The 27,726-nt window shown below is 39.2% G+C and overlaps 1 protein-coding gene across 1 annotated transcript; it reads left to right on the forward strand.

The window, feature by feature from the left end:
• Positions 1 to 547: 547 nt before the first annotated feature.
• On the forward strand, positions 548 to 27,450 carry LOC114390491 (AP-4 complex subunit epsilon-like). Its single transcript, XM_028351228.1, has 10 exons — positions 548 to 1,666; positions 2,264 to 2,479; positions 2,587 to 2,697; positions 8,592 to 8,789; positions 8,888 to 9,019; positions 9,126 to 9,182; positions 9,293 to 9,409; positions 10,461 to 10,538; positions 11,222 to 11,365; positions 25,796 to 27,450. Exons 1-10 carry the CDS (start codon positions 878 to 880, stop codon positions 26,897 to 26,899), a joined length of 2,946 nt encoding a protein of 981 aa, XP_028207029.1. The 5' UTR covers positions 548 to 877; the 3' UTR covers positions 26,900 to 27,450.
• Positions 27,451 to 27,726: the final 276 nt, after the last annotated feature.

The raw sequence follows: 27,726 nt of genomic DNA on the forward strand, positions 1-27,726 counted from the left end.
CATTGTTCACTCTCATTGTGTTTATGTTTACTTTCAAGTACATTGCAAACACATAACTTGAGGCCAAAGTGCTCCATGAAATCATGAAATTAAGATAAGATAAAATAAGATATAACCTTATTCTATTTATGTTATCCAATCAAGAAAATTAAGTATATAAACTTAATTTCAGCATAAAGTGATCACAAGAGTTTTAGATAATCAAATTCATTCTAACCCATTGATATATGTTTTTTATCATCATGTCTCTAATTTGAACGTTAGAGTATTTTCATAGATACATCTCACTATCGTATAAAGAAAAAGTGAAGGGAGGAATAAGAGTATTTTCTATTAAAATGATCAAAAATATAATCCAAGTAGAAAATATTTCAATTATTTTATTGCATTTAATCAAAATAGCATTTACTTTTTTTTAAATATAAAAAGTATTTATACAACACATTAATTAAGCAATAAAATAAAATTAACCCATTATTATATTTTCTTATCCTCGTCAAAAGCCAAACATCAATAAAACTCATGGTACATCAACACCAGTTTTACCAGTAACCACACTACTCACATCACAACATTCTAGTTTTTGTTTTTCGAATAAAAATAATATCACTTTGTTTGATTTCTGTTACACTACCAGCCAGCCGAGTCAAGGAAGGAAGCGACTGTTTTTGGTCTCCCCCTCTTTCTCTGCTTCTCCGTCCGACACGACGCCGTTTGAACTCTCATCTTCTTATTCTTCACTTACACTCCACGCATCAATTCTCACAATTCCCAAAAACCCCAAACTTGGCTCTTTCCCCACACCACCCTCGTGCCGCAAGATCCAAATCCCTGATCCCGATCCCACGCATCACTGAAACCAGAAAATAACCAAAAAATGGAGCAATTGAAGACGATCGGTCGCGAACTCGCGATGGGATCGCAGGGCGGGTTCGGGCAATCAAAGGAATTTCTCGAGCTGGTGAAATCCATCGGCGAATCGCGCTCGAAGGCCGAGGAGGACCGCATCGTGCTGCGCGAGATCGAAACCCTAAAACGCCGCATCGCGGAGCCCGACATCCCGAAGCGCAAGATGAAGGAGTACATCATCCGCCTCCTCTACGTGGAGATGCTCGGCCACGACGCGTCGTTCGGCCACATCCACGCCGTCAAGATGACGCACGACGACAGCCTCCTGCTGAAACGCACCGGCTACCTCGCCGTCACGCTCCTCTTAAACGACGACGACGACCTCATCATCCTCATCGTCAACACCATCCAAAAAGACTTAAAATCTGACAACTACCTCGTCGTCTGCGCGGCTCTCAGCGCCGTCTGCCGCCTCATCAATGAGGAGACCATCCCCGCCGTCCTGCCCTCCGTCGTCGACCTCCTCGCCCACCCGAAAGACGCCGTGAGGAAGAAGGCCGTCATGGCGCTGCACCGGTTCCACCACAAGTCGCCGTCCTCCGTTTCACATTTGATCTCGAATTTTCGGAAGAAGTTGTGTGATAATGACCCTGGCGTAATGGGTGCTACCTTGTGCCCTCTGTTTGACCTCATTGCGGTTGATCCTAGCCCTTATAAGGATCTTGTGGTTAGCTTTGTGAGCATTCTTAAACAGGTTGCGGAACACAGGTTGCCTAAGAGCTATGACTATCACCAGATGCCGGCACCGTTCATTCAGGTCTGTCATGCGTTTGATCTGTGAGAAAATGTGCAGATTAAAACCCTGTTTACATGGACTCTTACATGATTACTTGTAGGAGAAGAAAGTAGGAAGCTAAAATGAATTGGGTTTATCCCTTAAGCTAAAATTAACTTGTGCATTTTGGTTTATGGAGAAGTTAAATGAGAGATTTTTACAACAGTTAAGCGTGTAAGTGCATGTTTGGACCCAAATTTCCTTCTTCATTTGGTGCATTGGAATTCACAAAAGTATTTTCCAAACTTTAATTTAAACATAAGTGCATCCAAACATAAGTTCATGTTTGGATTAAAGTTGGAGAACCCAAAAGTACTTTTAGTCTGCAGCAACACTTTTTTTTTTCTTGATTTGGTGTATTGGAATTGGTTATTATGCATTAGAATCTGCTAAAGTACTTTCAAAACTTCAATCCAAACATACAGTTGATTAAAGCCTGTGGGAGAAATTCAGTTCATCATCTTACGTTTGTATTTTCTTCTCCTTTAAGTGCTTATGGAGAAGTTTATCCAAACAGGGTCCAAGTTGCTGAAAACATCTGTGTTGTTGAATTGCCTTCTGATTTGAGCAAATTTGCAGATTAAGTTGCTGAAAATACTTGCGTTGTTAGGGAGTGGCGACAAGCAGGCTAGTGAGCAGATGTATACGGTAATTGGGGAAATAATTAGGAAGGGCGATTCATCGAGTAATATAGGGAATGCTATTCTTTATGGGTGCATATGCTGTGTCTCTTCCATATATCCCAATGCTAAGTTGTTAGAAGCGGCTGCAGATGTCAATGCGAAGTTTTTGAAGGTTTGTTTTTTGGTGGTGGTGGAAGTGAATTGTATTTGAATTTTGTGTATAATGTGTTTGTTAATGGGCTATGTTGTGTTACATGTGTGTTGATGTTATGTGGGCAGAGTGACAGTCATAATCTTAAGTACATGGGCATTGATGCGCTTGGTCGGCTGATAAAGATAAGTCCACATGTTGCAGAACAGCATCAACTGGCTGTCATTGACTGCTTAGAGGTGAGGATCTCTTTGTCTTGAATGCTGAAGAGTTAAGATGGATGGCTTTTGCATAGCCTGGTTTCGATTTTGGTCTTATAAATTGTTGTATGTTTGTTCCCCTTTATGTTAACTATTTAGAAGGTTGTTTTTCTTTTAATGTAAGTTATTATTTATATATAGAAAATAACAGCAAATATCTCTGTTATGTGGATGACAAATAACTATTTTTTGTGAAAAAATTATAGAGCATATGCAAATGCAAAGAACATGTGATGTTATCTGTATAGTCATGTACTGATGATTTTTACATTTCTGAAAGAAATAAGCATTTGGAATTGTTATATGTTTGGATGATCACCTGTTTGCTTCAGCATTAAACTTACACATTCAACAAATTCTGGAATTAAATAACATATGCTCTCTAAAACTTATGTGTTCTTAACAATTTTGCAGTTTCTGTTCTTTGTCTATGAAGGTTTTTTATACTTGTATCAGAGACCGTTGGCCATTTCCCATTTGTGTGTTGTCTTGGAAATTCATTATGAAAGATTTATCCTCTTGCACACAAATTCAGAAAGAGAATAAATTGTTATCCGGATGCGTAAGGATGTGGTCAGGCTGAAAAAAATGCCTTTGTCACATCTTTTTTTTTTTTGGAAGGCTGAAAAATATATATATTATTGATAAAACAACCAGTACCAGTGGTACCAGAAAATATAAATACAAAGCACCAAGGTGCTACCCTCCAAAAAGACCATCAACAAAGCCATAAAACAGCCAGATCCAACCCCAACTAGGCAACGAAATTGGAAATATTAGAGGACCAATAGTGGAAGCTAGTACTAAACTTTTTATCCTTAGCCTTTAACCATGACCAAGCTAAGAAAATAGCATGATCCATAACTTTACAGGGATCAAAAGGTTTTCCTTGGAAAATCAACAGATTCCTATGCTGCCATATAGAACTAATTAAAGCAATCCACCACCCACATCTTGTACTGTGATTCACATTTGCCCCAAACCCCTCACAAAACTGATAAAAATGGTGAACCGGGTTAATGGGAAGGGGACCTACTACCCGAACCCAGCGCATAGATTCCCACCACAGGCCATTTGTCAGCTTACAGTTTAAAAACAAATGATAAACATCCTCCTGCACACAGCCACATAAGGAACAGGTGTCTTCCTGAGTAATAGCATTTCTTCTTAGAAGGTTGACCTTGGTAGGTAGTCTATTTTTAAGTAATCTCCAACAGAAGATCACAGCCCTAGGGGGAATATTCAGCTGCCATATAGTCTTAAAGATATTGCCATCAGAAAATACTGAAGTGGTGTTCAAGCATAAGCTATAGACTGATCTAGTAGTATATTGACCATTAGATTCAGCCAACCATAGCATATTATCTTTCACCTGCCTTTGAATAGGAGCAGAACTAATTTCCTCCATAAACTGCACAGCCAACTGGCTTTCATGATCAAAGAGATTCCTCCTCCACCTCATGTCCCACCTCCAGCTATTATTATTAAAATGTCCCATTTGAGAAATGTGGTCCTTTTGCTGTCTACTTATGTGGAAAAGCTGATTATACTTCTGCTGCAGAGTGTGCTGGTTCCCTAGCCATTTATCAGTCCAGAATTTAATATTCTCCCCACTCCCAACCTTCCAAGCCAAGTTGTCTTTAAAAATACTGCAGTCCGACTGGTGATACAGATTTCTAATGTCTCTCCACCAGTGGGAAAAGCCCCTTTTGTCACTAGCATTTTGGAATTCTGACCAACCATCATATTTTGAAATTAAAATTCTGACCCAGAGCTGCTGTTGATCAGATGCAAAAGCCCATATCCATCTACCCATCAGAGCTAAATTGAATTTAGAGATATCCTTTATCCCCAGGCCGCCCTTTGTCTTAGGCAAACAGATATCATCCCATTTGACCCAAGGAATTTTTTTGTGATCATTGTCCCCACCCCACAAAAAATTTCTTTGGAGGGATACCGGCTTTTTGACTACCTTCTGAGGAATTTTAAAAAAGGAAAGGAGATAAATTGGAAGGGCATTAAGGACAGAATTGATAAGAGTGATCTTCCCAGCCATGAATATATCTCTTTGAGCCAATTTGGCTAATTTAGACTTGAATCTAGAAATAAGAGGCTCCCACACCAGCTGGCTAGATGGATTAGCCCCAATAGGTAAGCCTAAATAGAGGAAAGGATAATCCAGCTGTCGACAGTGCAAATAATTGGCTGCTTCCAAAGACCAGTTGACTCCACCCCCTATTATCCCAAACTGACTTTTAGCAAAGTTAATCTTTAAACCAGAAGCTAGTTCATAGCCTCTTAATAAGGCCTTTATAACAAGAATATTCTCCCACACAGCCTCTCCTACAAAGACAGTGTCATCAGCATACTGCAAAATGTTGATAGGCTCCTTTTTCTTTCCAACCAAGAAGCTTCTATAAAGGTTTTTGTGGACTGCTTGTCTCATCATACCAGTAATACCTTCACCTACAATATTGAAAAGTAAGGGAGCTAGGGGATCCCCTTGTCTCAAACCCCTTGTAGGGGAGAATTCCTTAGAAGGGCTGCCATTAATCAAAATAGATATAGATGCTGAGTGGAGGCAAGCTGATATCCATGATCTCCATTTTGAGCAGAAACCCAACCTGAACAGCATGTAGTCCAGAAAAGACCAAGAAACTGAATCGTAGGCCTTTTCAAAATCCACCTTGAAGATCATCACAGGTTTCCTATTCCTCCTTGCTTCCTCAACCACCTCATTGAGAATCACAATACCATGAAGAATATGCCTTCCTTTAATAAAGGCTGACTGCCTTTCATCAATTAACCCATTCATTACAGACCTCAGTCTGTTAGACAGCAACTTGGCTATAACTTTATACATACAACCTATCAAGGATATAGGCCTATAGTCATTGAATGACTGAGGATGAGTCAACTTAGGAATTAAAGCCACAAAAGAAGCATTGCTTCCTCTAGGAAAGCTGCCATGAGCATAGAACTCATCCACAAATCTTCTAAATTCTGGACTCATGATGTCCCAAAATTTTTTTATAAAGTTGAAATTAAAGCCATCTGGTCCAAGGCATTTATCACCTCCACAACTCCACATAGCCTCCTTGATCTCTAGATCAGAAAATGGGACAATCAGCTGCTCTCTGTCTTTGAGAAATAGATTTAAAGGGGACCCCATCCAAATAAGGCCTAGAATAATCCTGTTCAGTAAACCTGGCCTGGAAATAATTAACAGCTGCATTCTTCACTAAGATAGGTTGCTGCACCCACACACCATCAATAGAAATACCTGGAATAGCATTATAAGCTCTCCAGTGATTTATTATTCTATGGAAATACCCAGAGTTATAGTCCCCCTCCTTCAACCATGATATCCTAGACTTTTGTCTCAAAAGTGATTCCACAGCAATTGAAGCATTCCATAAATCCTGCTGAAGGGAGTTTCTGATTTTGAGCTCTTGATCGGATAAAATACGATTAGAAGCTAAATCCTCCATCTCATTTAGTTTCTGCTGGATGCTGGATATTTTGTTAGCATCAATTTTCCCCTCATCCTTACTCCACTGTTTTATAGCAGCTTTCAAGTTTTTCAGCTTATTTTTTAAAGCAATGCTCCCCCAACCTCCCTGCTGATCATTACACCATGTATCCCTCACCATTTTCTGATATTGATTCTGCTGCAGCCACCAGTCAAAAACCCTAAAGGGCTTAGGACCCCAATCCACCATATTAGTTTGCAGAATGGTCGGACAATGGTCCGATAAATCCCGTTGCAGAACATGTTGGCAGCTCTCAGGCCACACAAATAACCATTGATCCGAGACCAAGAATCTGTCAAGCCTACTCTTTACATAACCATTAGGCCTAATCCAAGTATAGTTAGAACCCACTGATTTAATTTCCTGGAGCTCCATATCAGAGATCCATTGATTAAAAGCTGAAATGTCTTGTGAGTCTACCCTTCTTTGAGATAAACTAACCCTTTCCTCTGAACTTCTAATACTGTTAAAGTCCCCAAGAACACACCATAAACCCCTTGAGTTAGAGACTTTTAGCTGCCATATATCATCCCATAATGCTTTTTTCTCAGCAAAATCACATGGAGCATAAACATTGACAATTATCAACCTCTGGTTATTGTGAGTGCATCTCCCTTCAAGCATTAAAAAACTTCTTCCTTTCTCCCTCCTTTCAACCTCAAAAATAGAGTTATTCCACATACAAAGCAGCCCACCAGCAGCTTGCACAGAAGGAACATAATCCCACTGAGCAGTGGAATTCCCCCAGATGGCATGACAAATATTCTTGTTAAAATTCTCCCTTTTAGTTTCTTGAATGCACACAAGGTCCACCTTGTGTTTTGAAATCAGCCTTCTTATAGCAGTCCACTTAACCCCCCTCCCCAAACCTCTGGAATTATAAGACAGAATTATCATGATTGTGATTTTTAACTCCCCTCTCTGCTGCCATCATAACATCCCTGTTCTCCATGTATAATAACATCCCCTTAACCTTGCTGTCATCTTCCCCACATGATAAACCCATTTCCTTTAGAAAATAAGAGTGAGTTTCTCTGCTGCCTTTGTCACATCTTACAAATACATTATGAAAAATTTGGCAAAATTCTTAGTAAGACAATAAGAGTGAGTTTGTTTAAACTTAAAAAAGTAACTTTAAAATATGCGCTTTTTATATAAGTGCTTTTTTAAGAAGAAGATGGGTTTTGCTTCTTAAAATAAGCACAAAACTGATTTTTTTTAAGCAGAAACAGTTTAGATAAACACACTAAAAAAACAGAAAGCTGCTTATTTTATTAAAACAAGAACTTATTTCAATAAATAAGTTTAAACAAACTGGTCCTAAATTACGTGTATGTTTTGTAAAATAGTTTATTTCTACCAGCTTTCTAAAAGAGCTTTTTGGAAAATAAGTTGTTATATTTGGGAAATTAATCTTTACCAAAAATGCAGTCATGGAATAATGCCTGTCATGTGTCAGATTCATCGAGATATAGAACAACGTATAAGTTATCATGCTTGCATATCCACTCCACCATTTGAGTCTCCAACAATTATTCCAATAATTACGACAAATGTGCTCTGATACGGAAGAATCAAAATATGGAACATCCCTAAATGCTCTCTATATATATATATATATTTTCTTTTTTTCTGTATTCTATCTTTCCTGAGTTGTAAAATAAGGATGATCATTCATCAGTGCTTTCAGTAACTAAACAAAGAGTAAGCCAGGTGCGTAATCAAGCTCCCCCTGTCTTCCCTTGAAAGGGAATTTTTGTTCAGTTCTCCTTTAAGGAAGGTTCTCAGATATTGTTATTCGTGATATTGATCCAATTTGGTATCTTCGAAATCAAATTTATACCATTGTCGAATTAATTATCGATGAAAGATTTATCATCCTTGTAGAAGCTGCATCACTAATCGCAGATGTTTGGACATCTTTAGGAGTTGAGTAACTGCCAATTGTTATTTCAATTTATTTAATTTTGAATTAATATAGAATAAAATAGAAAAAATATCTTCAATACCTGGATTGACTATGAGAATCATCCTAATTTTAATCTATTAAATGATCCTCCTTGTGTTTAGTAATTAGATGTTGCCCCTCTATCTCTCTGTTTATCTATTTTTTCTACCAAATTTTAATCTGTTAGATGGTTCCACTTAGTGGTTACTCACCAATTGTATTTGAACTCAAACAGATTTTGCTTTTGAGAACTAGTAAAGAATCTCAATTGGTCTTTACTCTTTAGAATGACACACTTATTTGTGAGATTTTGGAATATATTTCAATATTTTAAGTTAATCCCAAACTTTGCAGTTCAGAACTTCAAATTAAATTCAATTTGTATGGTGCAGGACCCTGATGATACTCTGAAGCGAAAAACTTTTGAACTACTCTACAAAATGACCAAGTCTTCCAATGTCGAAGTGATTGTTGACAGAATGATTGATTACATGATTAGCATAAGTGATGATCATTATAAAACATATATAGCATCTCGATGTGTCGAACTTGCAGAGCAATTTGCTCCTAGTAATCATTGGTTTATACAGGTAATGGTGTTGCTGCATTTATGTTCTTGATTTTGAATTATTTATGTTTTGCAAACATTCATTGATAACCAATAATACCTTGTTCTTTGATTTTGCAGACCATGAATAAAGTCTTTGAGCATGCTGGAGATCTTGTGAATATTAAGGTGGCCCATAATTTAATGCGATTGATTGGTGAAGGATTTGGAGAGGATGATGATGCTGCATATAGTCAGTTGAGATCATCTGCTGTATGTTATTTTGATAATTGAACCCTTTTATTGTGTATATGTCCACTACAGAATTGCTCATGTGCATGCACATGTTACTGAACTGAAGCTGTTTTCTGAGACGTAGGTTGAGTCATATTTGCAAATTATTGGGGAGCCAAAGCTTCCGTCAGCATTTCTTCAAGTAGTTTCTAACTTTCTATCCTTTTTTTTTATGTTTTATATTTCCCCACTTGTTTTACTTTTCAAGGAGTCAGATCTGTCTTTTAGCATAATATGTAGTACTAATTACAGGTAATCTGTTGGGTTCTGGGGGAATATGGCACAGCTGATGGAAAGTATTCTGCTTCCTATATCACTGGGAAGCTATGTGATGTTGCAGAGGCATATTCAAATGATGAAACTGTTAAGGTATTTATCTAATTCCAATTATTTTGTTTTGTATTAGTGAAATCCAACATTTTACTGATAAGAAGAGGGGAAAAGTTATCAAATTAACTTGCTACCAATTTGAAATTAGACATAACTGGACTGATTTTGAGGCATAATCTAAATTTCCATGTAAGTATAGCCAATAGATTCATTCCAGTTTTATTGAGAAGTTTTTGTCAGGATTTTCAATCTTTTGCTCACACCTGTTTCTCTTCACTTCAACTGATACACATTCTCAAGAATCAATTACTTCAGTTTACTTCTTTTAGATAGCTTAAATGATTCTTGTCCAGATCTGCAATTTGATCAGTGTTATTAGTTTGGCATGAAAATTAGGATAATTATTTAATATTAAAAATACATGCTTGGACAGGCATTATCCCCTTTCTGATTGAATTGGCCGCGCATGAAATAAGCTATATTGATTGGTATTATTCTAGCAGTTACATTTCTAAAAGTACATGCTTGGACAAGCATCCCCTTTCTGATTGAATTGGCTGAGCATGGAATAAGCTATGATGCTTGGTATATTCTAGCAGTTACATTGCTATGTTCATCTCATTGGAGAGATCCCAGTTGTTTCTTTTCCGTGTAAATGTGTGGATGTGTTAGAACAAATAAATTTTAATGCTTTTTTAATGAAATATAATTGATGTAATGATATTCTATATTGAAGAATACTAGCAATACACTCTTTAACACCCTTTTAACACACTATGATTGACTGTTTGGATAATGAACCAATAATAGTGTAGGTAGTATTCCTCCTACCTCATCTCATTTTTTGTATTCTTGATTCTGAGTTAAGAGTGTAATGGTGTTGCAATTGGTGTTAGATGTTACAAAATTGGGAGCACATTATAGTACTACTAATCCTTGATTTTCGTCCTGACTTCTGCTATGATGTTCATCTTGTTAGTTGTATGACCCTTCTTTGGCCTTAACCCTTTGTTCTGGTCTAATATACCAATTTATTCAATCTTCCGGTCTGAACAATTTTGAATTGGTACTAACTTTGCTTGATGTGAAGGCATATGCGGTTTCAGCATTAACAAAAATTTATGCATTTGAAATAGCGGCTGGGAGGAAAGTTGATATGCTACCTGAGGTAATTGCTGAAATAATTTAGGTTAAAGTTCTGTGTCTCATCTGTATCATGGGCTTTCTGTGATGGAAGTGAATATTTAAATGTTATACATCTAACCTGTGACTATGCTTTGTAATGTATGTACATCTTTGTCATCATACCAATGAATTGCTCCGATGATATTGTGTTTGATGAATTCTTCTGACTTCTAAAGTGTTGACAACTGCATAAATCTTGTTATTTACATGGCTATTATAATCCATGAAGTTTCAAAGTTCAGTTTGTTTGATAATTTAACAAAATATTTACTCTGAGAAATATGAAGATTAGTAACATGTTTGGTTTTGCTAATTTCTTTGGGAGTTTTTTTTTTCTCAAATGCTTAGTAGCATTTTTTATATTATAAGCTGTTAAATTTATAAATTTATTGGAAATTCTTCTTTCTTGAGTTATATATGTTCTTAATTTTGAACCTTGGTTTTCTTGTGAAAAAGTTGTCAGTAAAATCCTCCACCAAATGCTCCATAATTAAATATTTGTTTTCCATTGTATTATGCGAATGATTATTATCTAATATCATTTTTCATGTGGCTAGGCTGTTAATGAAAGAATCCTACTTTCTTTATATATAATACAACGTGATGCTGATATTTGACTGATACAGTGCCTGACAGTATGAGTAACTTTTTCTTGTCTACATGCAGTGTCTATCTTTTATTGAAGAACTATTAGCATCCCACTCCACTGATTTGCAGCAACGTGCATATGAATTGCAAGCTCTTATTGGTTTGGATGCACGAGCTGTTGAAACAATAATGCCCCAAGATGCAAGTTGTGAAGATATTGAGGTTATTGTTAATGTTTTTCCCTTTCTTATATTATTTTAAGATTATAGTATTATTCTTAGAAGTGAAAATTGGAGACCATACCATACTTCAAGTCACAGTTTAAGTATCCTGTGTCTCATACTAAATGACAAAGAAATAGTGGGAAATGTAAACATAGGATTCAAGTAGGAAAAATGAAATGGAAGAAGTGTTTCAGGTGTTATTTGTGATACAAAGGTACAACTCAAGTTGAAGGCAAAATTTTAGGCGTACAATGTTGAACAGCAATTAATGTTGAGTGGTAAAATGTCAATAAGAGAATAAACTCAGTTTATCAAAGATGTGGATATTGCATTGGATGAGTGGACGAACTAGACAAGATAGGATTAAAAATGAATGTTTTAGGCTAGTCCTATGGGCTGGTTCTGTTAGTTGGTGGAGTTATGGTTGGTTAGTAATTGTTAGTTTTGCTTCTGATAGAATGAGCAAAATAAATAGATAGTGAGAGAAGACTGGGGACATTCAGTTTAGAGTGAAAAAAAGGTTTTGGGGAGAGATCTCATGCTCTGGAAATTGTGAGAAGAACACTTGTATTCTTTCTTTGTTAATAAACACAATATTTTAGAAGAGTAGATCAGCTGAAGGGTATCCCAATTGCTAGAGGTAGAGGGAAAGTGAGAAAAACTATAGGAGAAACCATCAAGGATTTAAAGGTTTGTAGTTTGTAAATATGATTTATGATGAAATTATTTGATTTATGTAGCTGACTTCATCTAGGTGGGAAAACACTTATGATAATATTTTTCCTGTTTTCATACATAATGCTTTGCTCACTTTTTTGGTATTTAGTACATGGAAAATGTGTGGTCAAGAAAGGTCTCTTCAAGATATTATATTTCAGCATTCAGACTTAGACAAAGTTATGATTTCAGTAATTGCAAGTTATTCATATTTCGTACCTTCTATCAGTTATAACCATCCTATCATAATTAATTTCTGTAGCTGTATGATGACCAGTGTTATTAATGGCAGATGCTGGTTCATGGTGGCGAGCCATAAATCTGCCATGAAAATATGATGGATAGCATTGCAGGTTATGGCAGATGTGTGATAGCTACACACACACATCCAAACAAGCTAACAATATGTCAAAGAACAGCAAACTAAAAATATCACAATTCAAAAACTTTATAGGCAAATATCGTAAGTCTCATAACATAAGTTCACTAGAAGTAAAAAACCCATCAAGTTCAAATAACAACAAAATAATGGAAAATTAAGACAAACTTGAAAAATCTAATCCCCTTCCCAACCCTAACATGTTTTTTTTTTCTCCCTTGTCATTTAGTGAGGCATATCCCTCTTCTCTTCAATTCCCCACAATTATTTTCAAATCCAGATTCTTCATTGTCTTAGTCAATTTTCTTTTTTCCTTAAAAGGTTTAAGTTGCACCCAAATCTTTCTTAGAAGTTTACCACTTGAGGCTCCTTTCTTTTCCTAATTGTCTGCGTAATATATTTTCTAGGCTCTCCAATCCATGGAGACTTATAAATAGTTTCCCAATTTAGAGTGTGAACGAAGTGTTTTCTGATGTGTGTAATACCCACACATGTAATCCTTATTTTTATAATCAAGATAGGATTTAATTAAGGATACAAAGAATAAAGTCAATCCCAAATTTCTCGCATTAGAAACTTTACACATTTCCATATTTGCATTATTTCAATATTATAAGTATAGAAAGGTTTTATTGTAATTGTGTGTAGTATCACACATGTATACTCTTATTTATAACTGAATAACAGTACAATTTAGGGAAACATAATCAAGTCTATTAATGACAATAATCCCCAATTATCAATTAATGATAATTCCCTAATTATAGTAATAAAAACATGTTTTCAACACTCCCTCAAGTTGGAACATATATGTCATATGAACCAAGCTTGTCACATATGTTGTCAACACGAGAACCTTTGAGGGATTTAGTAAGCATGTCTGCAATTTGGTCACCGGAGTTGACAAAGTCGGTGATGATTTCTCCTGAGAGCACCTTCTCTCTCACAAAGTGACAGTCAATTTCTATTTGTTTAGTCCGCTCATGGAAGATTGGATTTGATGAAATATGGAGAGCAACTTGATTGTCACATAACAGTCTAGTATCCTGAGTGTCTCCAAATTTTAGCTGTTGGAGAAGTTGCCTAAGCCATGTAATCTCGAATGCAACTGCTGCCATAGCACGGTACTCAGCTTTAGCATTGAATCTAGCTACTGTTTTCTGCTTCTTGCTCCTCCAAGAGATCAAGTTCTCTCTAATGAGAACACAAGTGGACCTCCTATCTGATGGTGATCCTGCCCAGTCAGCATCAAAATAGCGGACAATTTTGGCATTGCCTTTATCTCCATATATTAATTTGCAACCTGGTGCATTTTTGAGGTATCAAAGGATTTGTATCACAACATTCCAATGACTATCACATGGTTCCTTCATGAAATGGCTAACCACACTGACTGCAAATGTGATATCTGGTCTAGTGATAGTAGTGAGGTAATTAAGGCTGCCTATTAGACGACGATATCTTCCGGGGTCTTTCGATGGCTCCCCCTGACTCGGAAGAAGCTTCATATTAGGATCCATGGGAGTATCGCTCGGGCGACAATCAGCCATACCAATCTTGGTTAAAATGTCTAAGGCAACTTCCGCTGGGAGATGAGGATCGGGCAATTTCAATGCCAAGGAATTACCAGAGGGGGCCCAAGTCCTTAGTCTGAAATTGACTATGAAGGTGAGACTTGAGGCGAAGGATCCTCGCAAAGTCATTGCCAGTGATGATGTTGTCATCAACATATACAATGAGATAGTCACAATCTAGCTTTAGAATGAAGGAAAAATACCGATTGATCAACTTCACAACGAGTCATGCCTAACTCAAGCAGATTGGAGCTGAAACAACCAAACTAGGCATGGGGAGATTGCTTCAAGCCATAGAGTGAGTGGCAAAGCTTACAGACAAGGCGAGAGTCATCGAAGACTATAAAACCGGGTGGCTGATCTATGTACACCTCTTCTTGCAACTAACCATGCAAGGCATTTTTGATGTCCAACTAGTGAAGAGGCCAATGTTGGATTGTGGCCATAGCAAGAAAAAGTCGAACAAAGGTCATTTTGGCCATTGGTGAAAAATTGTGGCCATAATCAAGACCAGAAAAGAGTATATCCCTTAGCCACTAGGCGAGCTTTGTAGCGATTAATAGTGCCATCTGGTGCAATCTTCATTGTATAGACCCGACGACACCCAATAGTGGAGTTGTTGGGAGGCAGGGGAACAAGCTCGCATGTGTTGCTGGCATCTAGCGCAACCATTTTTGCTAGCATCACCTGTTGCTAATTGTGGTCAGCCATGGCTTCACCTATAGACTTTGGAATAGACACAGAATCCAAAGATGAGTAATAGGAGGGAGATAAACGGTCACACTAAAGAGTAAAAGCCTATAAAGGATTGGGATTATGAGTGGACTGAACACCTTTGTGTAGGGCAATGGGAAATTCAGATGTAGGCAATGGTGGTGGACAAATGTTTGGAGTAGATGATGCTGGAGGACTAGTAGGTGGTGCTACCAGTAGTGCCTGTGTCCGTCAGTGGTATGTCAATAGTGGAGGTGGACTTGGAGCAGGAGCAGGAGCAACGAGTGGTTCTGGAACAACAGGTGGAACCTCTAGAGGGACATCTTCAATGGTGGAAGAAAAGAAAGGAGTAGTCTCAAAGATTGTAACATCAGCAGAGACCAGATATCGTTGAAGTTGAGGAGAGAAGCATCGGTAACCCTTTTGGAGGCAGGAGTAACCTAGAAAAATACATTTTAGAGACTTGGTAGAGAGTTTATTTCTACCTGGAGTGAGATCATGGACAAAACATGTACTTCCAAACACATGGAGGGGACAAAATGAAGGTCATGTTTAGGATTTAAGATGGAATAAGGAATTTGATTATTGAGAACCAATGAAGGCATGCAATGATTCAGATGACAAGCAGTAAAAAGAGCGTTTCCCCAAAGCAAAGTGGAACATTATAGTGATGAAGAAGGGTGCGAGCTGTTTCCACCAAGTGACAATTTTTGCGTTCCACAACAACATTTTGTTTTCGTGTGGGCACATGATGTTTGATGAAGAATCCCCTGCGAGTATAAAAAGGATTGAAATTGGGACGACAAATATTCTTTTGCATTATCAATTCGTAAAATTTTAATTGAGGAGCCAAACTAATTTTGAATCTCAGCAAAAAAACTTCGAAAAATAGAAAAAAACATCAGAACGATTCTTCATTAGAAAAACCCAAGTACAATGAGGGAAATCGTCTATAAACGTGACAATCAAAATGTCCTAATGTGGAACAGACTCGATTGGGACCCCAAATATCAAAGTGAACTAAGACAAAAGGTGACACAACGTGCTTATTGACACGAGAATCATAACTGATACGATTATGTCTACCTAGTTGACACAACTCGCACTGAAAGGACATAACATTAGAAAGACTGGGAACTAATAGATGCAATTTATCCAGATTCGGGTGGCCAAGGCGTTGATGTATGAGAGCTGGAGATGCATATGAGACATAGGCAACTGAAGGCGTAAGCTGATATAATCCTCTAGACTCATGTCATGCTCCAATCATTTGTCCTGTGCGTCAATGCTGTACAAGAACAGTATTATTAACAAACCGGATAGAAAAATCAAGAGTGCGGTGAGTTTGCTAATAGATATTAAATTAAAAGGACAACCAGGAACAAATAAAACAAAATTTAATGAGAGTTGAGGAAGAGGGTGTGTTTGTTCGATGACTCGGACTTTAATTTGAGGGTGTTTCTGGAAAAGTGAAGGAAGAGAAAATAGATTGGTACCAATCATATGATTAGAGGCACCAAAATCAAGAATCCAAGGTCCAAGAAAGGAGAACTGAGAAACAAAGGCTACATGATTACCAGACTGAGCCACAAAGGTAACAGTTGATGCAGGTTTGTTGGCTGCTCGAAGCTCATTATATTCTGTAGTGGAGATAGTAATATCTGAGGCAGAGGTGGTGACTTGGGCTACATTAACTGATTGGGACAATTCCCTAGCTTTGATGCGACAATTTGCTTCAACATGATCCTAGTTCTTGCAGTAGTGGCAGTGAATACCACGACCTCCACAATGAGAGGAGTGAGAGACAAGGGCAGAGGAATCCCCGGTAGAAGTGGAAGAGGGTCCAAAGCTATGTGAAATGGAGAGACACAACAACTATTCCTAAACTAAGTCATAGGTAGGAACTATGGGGTTCGATAAAATCTGGTCACGGACTGCCTTAAGGTCCAGTGAGTCCAGCAAAAGCAACCACCATGAAGAACTGTCCGTGTTGTTTGTAAAAGGTCTTTGCATCAGTAGTAAAGGGCATAAGAGTAGAATATTCCTCTGAAACAAGTGGTGGCACGTGAGATTCGCACGTCAGAGTCTGGTGGCGCGGTTGGCGGTGTTGGGTTCACCGGAGGGTGACGCTTCCAATCGATGGGTCACATTGGCGAAATAGCAGCTGGGTGGCAGCACAGTTATTGTTCATGCGACAAAAAAAGGGCAGGCTGCGGCTGAAGGAAAGTAAAAAAAGAGAAGAAAGAGAAAGGGATAAAATAACCTAGAAATCTACTGATACCATATAGAAAGGGTTTAATGTAATTGTGTGTAGTATCACACATGTATACTCTTATTTATAACTGAATAACAGTGCAATTTAGGGAAACATAATCAAGACTATTAATGACAATAATCCCTAATTATCAGCTAATGATAATTCCCTAGTTATAGTAATCAAATCATATCTTTAACAATGATCATATATTTAACACCCCCTCAAGTGGAGCATATATATCTTATGAACCATATTTATTACAAAAGTAGTGCACGTGAGCCTTTGAGGGATTTGGTGAGTATATCTGCCAATCGGTCAGTGGAGCTGATGAAGTCAGTGGTGATTTCCCCATGAGAGTACCTTTTCTCTGATAAAGTGACAATCTTCATCAATGTGTTAACGTGTTTAGTCTGTTCATGGAAAACCACTGCAATCCTGGTCTCTTTTCTTAATCCCCAATGTCATTTTTCCTAATTTCAAAGCATGACTATCCCTTTGTTTTTTTTTTGCTCAGCAAAAATAATATGATATATTAATTGAGTACCAGGGGTACTAGTAATACATATTACAGTCCAAATTTGGCCCCATGACAATGCATTAGACCAAAGATATGAACTATATATAGAATATTACAGAAATCCTTAGTACTAGAAAATGCTGTAATAATCTATCCTACTCTATTGAGAAACCCTGCTCTAACATTGGAAGACCAGTAGTTATAGTGAGTGTTGAAATCCTTTTCCAAGTTTGTAAGCCACGTCCATAATGTGAAAAGTGCATCATCTAGGATTCTGTTGGCATTTAGTGAACCATTGGAGAAAATAATGTCATTTCTTTGCTTCCAAATGGTCCAAGTCAGCGTCAACCGCCACCATTTCCATCTAGTAGACCTCATTCCCTCTGTCACCCCATGTATGTGTTGGAGGAAATATTGCCTTGGGTGATTTGGGAAGGCCCCGGACAGATCTACCCAAGACAAGGATTCCCACCATACTGGAATTATCTTGTGACAGTGAAAAAATAAGTGACCTGCGCTTTCCTCCACCTCGCTGCAGAATGGGCAAGTTGCATCTTCAACCTGAATCTGTCGAGTCTACAAATTTGCTCTAGTTGGGAGTTTATCTCTAATTAGCCTCCACGCAAATATAACAATCTTAGGCGGCAGCTTAAGCTTCCATAGCTCCTTGAATGCTCCATCCTGTTGGTGTTCAGCTATTTCCCCCCTCAACACACAATAAGCAGATTTTGACGTGTATTCCCCACTTTGATCTACCTTCCACACCCATTTATCACCTATGTGCGGCTGAATTGGGTGACGTGCAACCTCCGATAAGAATGAAACCGCCATCTCTATTTCATTATCAAACAATGGTCTTCTCCACCTAAAATCCCATTCCCACCCCGCATCTTTGAAGGCCCCCATGTGCTGTATACTCCGGTTTTGCTGTGTAGAGATACTAAATAACCTAGGATATCTTGCAAGTAGCGTGTCCTCATCACCCATCCATCTATTCTCCCAAAATTTAAACTTGTCCCCACTTCCAACCCTCCATGATGTTGTAGAATTCATTGTGTTCGTACTGTGGGTGATTAAACATAACCTTTAAATCCATCCACCATGCTGATTCACCCCTTCCTGAAGTTACTTCACTTAAACCCCTCCAACCCTCATATTTTGAGACCAATACCTTAGCCCACAGCTCCTTTTGGCTCTGAAATAAGCTCCATCTCCATTTGCCCAATAGTGAGATGTTAAAAGACTTAATGTCTGACTCCCAGCCCCCTCAGCTTCTTTTGGCAAGCACACCGTTTCCCATTTTACCCAAGCTATTTTACTTTGCTCGTGATCCCCACCCCATAGGAACCTTCTCTGAAGTCTCCCAAGCTTGTCCACCACCTTCTTAGGCACCCTGAAAAAAGATAAAAAGTAAATAGGAATGGACGTTAGCACTGACTTTATGAGAGTCACTCTCCCCCCAAAAGACAAGTGTCTCTGCTTCCATTTTGCCAATTTTCTCTCACACTTAGATATGATAGGGTCTCATGTCTGAGATGATCTCGGATTTGCTCCAATAGGAACACCAAGGTATGTGAAAGGGAATGTCAACAAACTACAATTGAGGTATTCAACGGCAACGTTTTTCCACCCATCCGACACTCCAAAAGCACCAAACCCACTTTTAGCAAAATTGATTTTGAGGCCTGATACAAGTTCAAAAGCCCTCAGCATTGCTTTGATTGCTCTAACATTTTCCATCGATGCCTCCCCAAAAAATATTATGTCATCCGCATACTGAAGCAAGCTAATCTCCACCTTGTTTTTACCACATAAAAATCCCCTAAACAACCCCTTCTCAATCGCTTGGGACATCAATCCACTGAGTGCCTCTACCACCATATTGAAGAGGAGAGGAGATAATGGATCTCCTTGTCTAAGCCCTTTCTAAGGTAAAATGATAGGATCCACGTGGCAGCAGAAGATAGGACACCAGAACAATTAATTCATCACACCACAGGTGGTCCCAGGATCTTATACGTCTATTCTAGAAGGAAGGGCACAAAGGGAATTAGTGGCTGAAGTTGTTATTGTTGATATGACGTGTTGAAGGGAGAGAGCATCATGGCTTTTTCATTCCTAGTTATAAGGAGTCAGAAAGGAATTTTAGGGGGATCTTGGCATTTTGGCTTTTAGTGCAAATAGGATAGAGAGTACTGTCCTCTCTATTGAATGAGCCTAGCTCTTGGCAAATCCTAGGGGTTTGTGATTCCTAAATTCTGTACTGTTTTCCCTTTTCTCATTATAATAAAGCTCTCTTTTCCACCCCATTGATTCATAATTACTGTTTCATTATTATACTATTCATTGGTTCGTATCAACTGGTCCGACCTGCCGGATAAGTCGAGAGAGGTACCAGTGAATGCCAAACAGAAAGGTTACACTTACCGCATTTTCCAGAATGGACCATCGAGTCGAAGCTTTGGAGGAAGGACTGAATGAAGTACGAGCTTCGATTGCTGGCGTACAAACCACGATGCGGGAGAGTTACGCGAACATAGTCGCGTTGATGGAGAAACACCTGGGAAAGTCGATAGCGACGGAGGGAGGTACGCCGGAGAAGAAGGACAAACCGGAATCTAGTGAGGTGAAAAACGATGTAACACTAGAGTTTCGTCAGTCAGCCAAGAAGGTGGAGCTGCCGTCGTTTGACGGTGACGATTCTGCTGGTTGGATCTCGTGTGCTGAGGTGTACTTTCGAGTACAAGGAACTACGCCGGCGGTAAAGGTGAGTCTAGCCTAGTTATGTATGGACAGGCCGACGATTCATTTTTTCAACTCGATTCTGCGAGAAAATGAGGATCTGAGTTGGGAGAAGCTGAAGGAAGCTCTGCTTGAACGTTACGGAGGCCATGGGGAAGGTGATGTTTACGAACAGTTGACAGATCTTAAACAAGAAGGGACGATTGATGATTACATCACGGAATTTGAGTATTTGGTGGCTCAAATTCCCAGATTACCGGAGAAACAGTATCAAGGATACTTCCTCCATGGGCTGAAACCGGAGATAAAAGGAAGGGTGAGGAGTTTCGCTGCCTTGAGTGAAATGAGGCGAACAAAACTCTTACAGGTGGCTAGAGCAATGGAGAGGGAGGTTGAAGGAGGAAGTGAGCTTAAGCCCAATCGTGGGCCTAGATTTGGATCTGGTAGTGGATCTCATAAAAATGGGTCACAATCAGATTGGGTCATGGTGAGAAGGAGAGAAGGAAGCAGAAATGAGGGTTTGAAAAGCAACACTGATGGGCCAAAAGGAGATAGAAAGAGAACTGGGCCTCGTGATAGGGGGTATACACAACTCACTTACAATGAGCTGATGGACTGTAAACAAAAGGGTTTGTGTTTTAAGTGCAAAAATCCCTTTGGGCCAATGCACCGTTGTCCGGCCAAAGAACTAAGGGTGCTAATAGTAGACGATGTGGAAAACGAGGAAGATGAGGAGAGGATTTTGACTGTGGAGATAGGAGAGGAAGAAGACGAGAAGGGGGAGATGAGCATACTCAATTTACACCACATTGCTCATGAGACTCACCACACCATGAAGTTTCAAGGCACAATACGAGGGGTGGAGGTACTAATCCTAGTTGATAGTGGTGCCACCCATAATTTTATCTCACAGAAGTTAGTCCACCAAATGGATTGGCCCATAGAGCCCACGGCCCAAATGAATGTCAAGCTAGGTAATGGATTTCAAATCTCCACACAAGGGGTGTGTAGAGGGTTGGAGATGTGTATTGGAGACTTGAAAATGAATCCGGAAATGCACTTGTTTGAGTTGGGAGGTATTGATGTGGTTTTAGGCATTGATTGGCTTAAGACTTTAGGAGACACTATCACCAATTGGAAACAACAAACCATGAGCTTTTGGAAGGACAAATCATGGGTTACTCTCAAGGGACACGAGGGGTGCAGGAGACAAACTGTGGCGTTACAAAGTATTTTAAATAGGCCCAAACCCACTTCTCAAGGCCTGCTATGGGAAATGGACAATGTAAAACACAAAGGGGAAGGGGTAAATGAATTATCCATACAACAGCAAGCAGAAATGGAGGTGTTGTTGAATAAGTTTGAGCACGTGTTCCAAACACCGACTGGTTTGCCCCCAAAGCGAAACAGAGACCACGCTATCACCCTCACCGACGGACATGGACCGGTGAATGTTCGTCCCTACAGATACCCTCATCATCACAAAAATGAGATAGAGAAGCAAGTCAAGGAGATGTTAGCGGCAGGGATAATTCGTCACAGTACCAGCTCGTTTTCCAGCCCTGTTATTCTTGTCAAAAAGAAAGATGGTACATGGAGGATGTGTATAGATTATCGGGCATTGAACAAGGCTACCATTCCGGATAAGTTCCCAATTCCGGTGATTGAAGAATTGTTGGATGAGCTTCACGGAGCCAGGTATTTCTCCAAACTAGATCTGAAATCAGGGTATCACCAAGTGAGAGTTAAAGACTCAGATGTGGGAAAAACAGCTTTTAGAACTCATGAAGGCCACTATGAGTTTCTTGTAATGCCGTTTGGGCTTACCAATGCACTGGCCACGTTTCAAGGTCTGATGAACGATATCTGCCGTCCCTTATTGAGAAAGAATGTTCTGGTGTTTTTTGACGACATTCTAGTTTACAGCAAGGACTGGGAGACACATTTGCATCACTTAGAGGAAGTGTTAAGGTTGTTAGCAGCTCACAGTTTGGTTGCTAACCAGAAGAAGCGTTATTTTGGGCAAAGAAGTATTGAGTATTTGGGGCATATGATTACGGAAGAAGGAGTAGCAGTGGATTCCAGGAAGGTGGACAGTGTGCTCAGCTGGCCTCAACCTAAGAACGTAAAAGGGGTACGGGGGTTCCTAGGCCTCACCGGTTATTATCGTAAGTTCATTCGTGATTATGGAAAAATAGCCAAACCTCTCACTGAACTTACCAAGAAGGACGGATTCAAATGGGGGGTGGAAGCTCAAAAAACTTTTGATGAATTGAAGAAGAGACTCACCACCGCGCCAGTTTTGACCTTGCCCAATTTTTCTAAAGAATTTGTAATTGAATGTGATGCTTCAGGGAGTGGAATAGGCGCGATATTGATGCAGGACAAAAAACCCATAGCATACTTCAGTAAAGCGCTGGGGGTTAGAAATCTAACCAAGTCAGCTTACGAGAAAGAATTGATGGCTGTAGTTTTGGCAATTCAACATTGGCGTCCTTACTTGCTTGGGAGGAAGTTCGTGGTTTCCACCGACCAGAAATCTCTCAAACAATTACTGCAGCAGAGAATAGTCACCAAAGAACAACAAAATTGGACGGCCAAATTGCTGAGTTATGATTTCGAAATTGTGTATAAGCAGGGAAGGCTAAACAAGGGTGCTGATGCCTTGTCTAGAATACATGAAACAGGGGAATTGCAGGTTTTACACTCCCAAATTAAGTGGCTGCAGGAAGATCAAATCAAGGCAGAAAATGATAAAGACGAAAGGTTGCGGAAGATTATGTCTGAAGTGCAACAAAACCCAGATAAGTGGCCCGGTTATGAGTATCGACACGGGGTGCTGTTATATGAAGGAAGGTTAGTTTTATCCGCTCATTCAATAGTGATTCCTACACTTCTAGAAGAGTTCCATTCCACACCACAAGGGGGACACTCTGGATTCTACAAAACCTATAGAAGATTGGCTGCCAATGTTTATTGGATTGGTATGAAAAATCATGTGCAGGAGTTTGTGAGACGGTGTGACACTTGCCAACGACAGAAATACATGGCAACCTCACCCGGGGGCTTACTACAACCCCTACCTGTACCCAACCAGATTTGGGAAGATATATCCATGGATTTCATCATCGGATTACCAAAATCTAAGGGATACGAAGCTGTCTTTGTAGTGGTCGATCGTTTGTCCAAGTATGTGCACTTCATTCCCCTCAAGCACCCGTACACAACAAGGAGTGTTGCAGAGGTCTTTTGTAAGGAAGTAGTGAGATTACACGGCATGCCCTTATCAATAGTCAGTGACAGGGACCCGATTTTCATTAGTAGTTTTTGGAAAGAAATTTTCAAACTACAGGGCACCAAATTGAGAATGAGTACGGCGTATCACCCGGAAACGGATGGACAAACGGAAGTGGTCAATAGGTGTTTGGAGACTTATTTGCGATGTTTCATCACGGATCAGCCTAAGACGTGGATATCTTGGTTGCACTGGGTCGAATATTGGTTTAACACTACTTTCCATAGCGCAACCGAAAAGACCCCCTTTGAGATAGTCTATGGAAGACCACCCCCATCATTGTACAGGTGGGTGCAAGGCGAAACTAGAGTGGAAGCTGTACAAAGAGACCTGGTGGATAGAGATGAGGCTCTCAGACAGCTAAGGAACCAATTGTTGAGGGCGCAAGAGAAAATGAAAGCTCAAGCTGACAAGAGAAGAAGTGACCGGAGTTTCGTATGTGGTGAATGGGTGTTTGTCAAGTTGAGAGCACACCGTCAGCAGTCCGTAGTTACTCGTATCAATGCAAAGTTGGCTGCAAGGTATTATGGCCCCTATCCTATTGTTGAAAAAATCGGGCCTGTGGCATATAAGCTGAAGCTACCAGAAGGATCAAGAGTACACCCCGTTTTCCACGTCTCGCTGCTCAAAAAAGCTGTGGGTACCTATCAAGATGATGCTGAGCTTCCTGAACTGTTAGAAGAGCCCATAGAAGTTTACAGTCCGGAGGCCGTATTAGCCACACGAAAGGTGAAACATCAGAATGAGGAGGTCCGACAAGTCTTGATTCATTGGAAAGGAAGGACTGCAGAAGAAGCAACGTGGGAAGATGAAATTATGATTAGAAGTCAGTTTCCCAGCTTTGACCTTGAGGACAAGGTCAATATTGAAGGAGGGGGTGTTGATAGGATCCACGTGGCAGCAGAAGATAGGACACCAGAACAATTAATTCATCACACCACAGGTGGTCCCAGGATCTTATACGTCTATTCTAGAAGGAAGGGCACAAAGGGAATTAGTGGCTGAAGTTGTTATTGTTGATATGACGTGTTGAAGGGAGAGAGCATCATGGCTTTTTCATTCCTAGTTATAAGGAGTCAGAAAGGAATTTTAGGGGGATCTTGGCATTTTGGCTTTTAGTGCAAATAGGATAGAGAGTACTGTCCTCTCTATTGAATGAGCCTAGCTCTTGGCAAATCCTAGGGGTTTGTGATTCCTAAATTCTGTACTGTTTTCCCTTTTCTCATTATAATAAAGCTCTCTTTTCCACCCCATTGATTCATAATTACTGTTTCATTATTATACTATTCATTGGTTCGTATCATAAAAATTGTGCCGAAGGGCTACCATTCACCAAAACTGAAACCGATGCTGATGTCAGACAACCCTCTATCCATTGGATCCATTTCGAACAGAAGCCCATTCTTCTCATCATATAAATTAGGAATCCCCAACTCACAGATTCATATGCGTTCTCATAATCCACTTTGAACACCAAACATGATTTTTTGAAACATGACTATCCCTTTGTAATGTACACAATTCTGAATACCTCCTTTGTTCTTATATATTGGAACCTAAGTTTTCCTCATCTACTCATATCTAGTATTTTCTTAGATATCAAAATCTCATCAAATAGCTTAGTGATTCAAATGATATTCTATTCTCCTATACATTTCCAAACTTCAATAGGAATATCATCAGTACCAACAACTTTACCATTATTCATCTTATATTCTGGCTCTCCAACTCAAATTCTATGATGGTAAGTCATTGTATTTGTCCTCCTGGATTTCTAATGCTTCCATATTATTGAAAAGCTATAAAAATAGTTCTCCCTTCATGCCATTGTAAATCTTCTTTGGTGAAAGGATGCATCATGAATTCACAATTATACATTGTCTACATCTCAACTGTTCTGTAGTTGCTTTGCTGGTTTGCTTAGTGTGGTTTTCTTCCTGTAGTCGAATTCTATTGCCACTTTAATTCAAAATTCAGATAACGGAATCTCTTCTTCCCAAATCTTTATTCTTGTCTGTTTTAAACTTTGATGGTCATGGATCTGTCAATTAATGTCTTTTCCTGAAACATTTTTTGACCATTGAGTTGTTGACATGTTTAACTTTTTAAATTTGTAACATATACATATTCTTCTATTTTCACTATAATGTAATAATGTGCTTTTGAATGATGCATATCACCATATGAACCTATTTTTCTGACCTAAGATTTTTGTGTTGAATCTTCTATGCAGGTTGATAAGAATCTTTCTTTCCTGTATGAATATGTCCAGCAGTCTCTGGAAAGGGGTGCTCTGCCCTACATTCCGGAGGATGAGCGCAATGGAATGGTGAATGTGAGCAACTTCAGAAGCCAGGATCAACATGAATCTGCACAACATGGTCTGAGATTTGAGGCATATGAAGTTCCAAAGCCTCCAATGCCGTCAAAACTTGCTCCAGTTTCACTTTCATCCTCAACAGACCTTGTTCCAGTACCTGAGCCATTGTATTCTAGGGAGACTCACCCGATCTCATCAATGGGAGCATCAGAGACAGGATCCTCAGGGCTTAAGCTGAAGCTTGATGGTGTTCAGAAGAAATGGGGTAGGCCAATTTATTCATCCCCAGCATCATCTTCCTCAACTTCTACTTCCCAAAACTCAGTGAATGGGGTGACTCAGATGGATGTTGCAACTGCTGTAAATTCAAAAGGACGTGATAATTATGATAGAAGAAAGCAACGGATTGAAATTTCTCCTGAAAAGCAAAAACTTGCAGATAAATTGTTTGGTGGTTCAACTAAAACTGAGAAAAGATCATCAACTAGCAATAAGGTTCCAAAGGCTAGTACTAGTGCTGCAGACAGAACTCAGGAATCAAAAGCCGCAGCTGTACCCAGTGAAGTAGCTCGGGAGAAAACTAATCAACAATCTCCTCCTCCAGATTTGCTTGACTTGGGAGAACCAACTGTCACTGTTGCACCTCCCTCTGTGGACCCATTCAAGCAACTGGAAGGACTTCTTGACCCAAACCTTAGTTCTACAGCAAATCGTAGTGGTGCTGCTGTTACGAATGCACCAGATATCATGGCACTCTATGCAGAGACTCCTGAAAGTAGAGAGAGCGGCAGTGGTGACTATTCTATCCCTGTGAGGGGGGATAATGTGAATCTTCTATCAGAGTTTTCAAATGCAGCTGCCAGAGGTACTACTGTAGAAACAACAGTGACGCCTTTGTCACAGTCTGTAAAGGGTCCAAATGTTAAAGATTCTTTGCAAAAGGATGCAAAAGTCAGGAAGATGGGTGTGACACCCTCAGGTCAGAACCCCAACTTGTTTAGTGACTTGCTTGGCTAGTCTGATTGAAAGGACAATTCTAAATCATGATGTTTGAGGATAGATTACCTTGCAACTTACCACTCGTTGGAGTTTCAGAAACAGTTGGGTATCATCTGATATATGCAAAAATTGAATAATATGATTTGTGATTAGGCATGGATGATTTCAGCCACCCAGAATTGGGTGATTCAATTAGCAGGAATGTCTAAACCAGGTAAGGACTTGTTCTAGGTGCAGAATAGCTTTTGTTGAAATTGAATGCATGGGGATTTCGTCCATGCATTCGAGTTTTGGTTCAGTCTAGATTCTGAAGGAAAGGTACCGCTGTGCTCGGTCATTGCATTTTATACTTTCATTGGAAGTTCCAGGTCATCCTTGTTATATACCAAAGCTGTACTATTTTTTTTGTCACAATTTTGTGCATTTAGCCATCTGTAGTGTCAATTTAATGGTTTTTTAAATATTGAGAAGCTTGATAATGCGGTCAAAATCAGTTTGAGTATGCCACTTGTATACGTGAAGAATGAGTTTTAATTTGGATTATGTAATTATATATGGATGGTCATAAATCTGGATATTAAATTAAATTAGAATTATATGGTAAAAGTCAGTTCTTAAACTCGGACCATACTGGTTTGAGTGGTCTGATCGAGAATTGGCCTGGTAACCAGTCCATTAATTCTAAAAAATGGAGAATTTTAGAATCGGTAAGGGTTGCCAACCAAAAATGGTAAAAACCGGTGTAGAAAACATGTTTGACTGGTCTTGACAAATAACAGTGGTTTGGAGTATTTTGTTTTGTTTTTCGCTGCCATACATATATATGCTAGCATAATTTTTTCTTT

This window comes from Glycine soja, chromosome 16, assembly GCF_004193775.1.
Source record: "Glycine soja cultivar W05 chromosome 16, ASM419377v2, whole genome shotgun sequence".
Lineage (NCBI taxonomy): Eukaryota > Viridiplantae > Streptophyta > Magnoliopsida > Fabales > Fabaceae > Glycine > Glycine soja.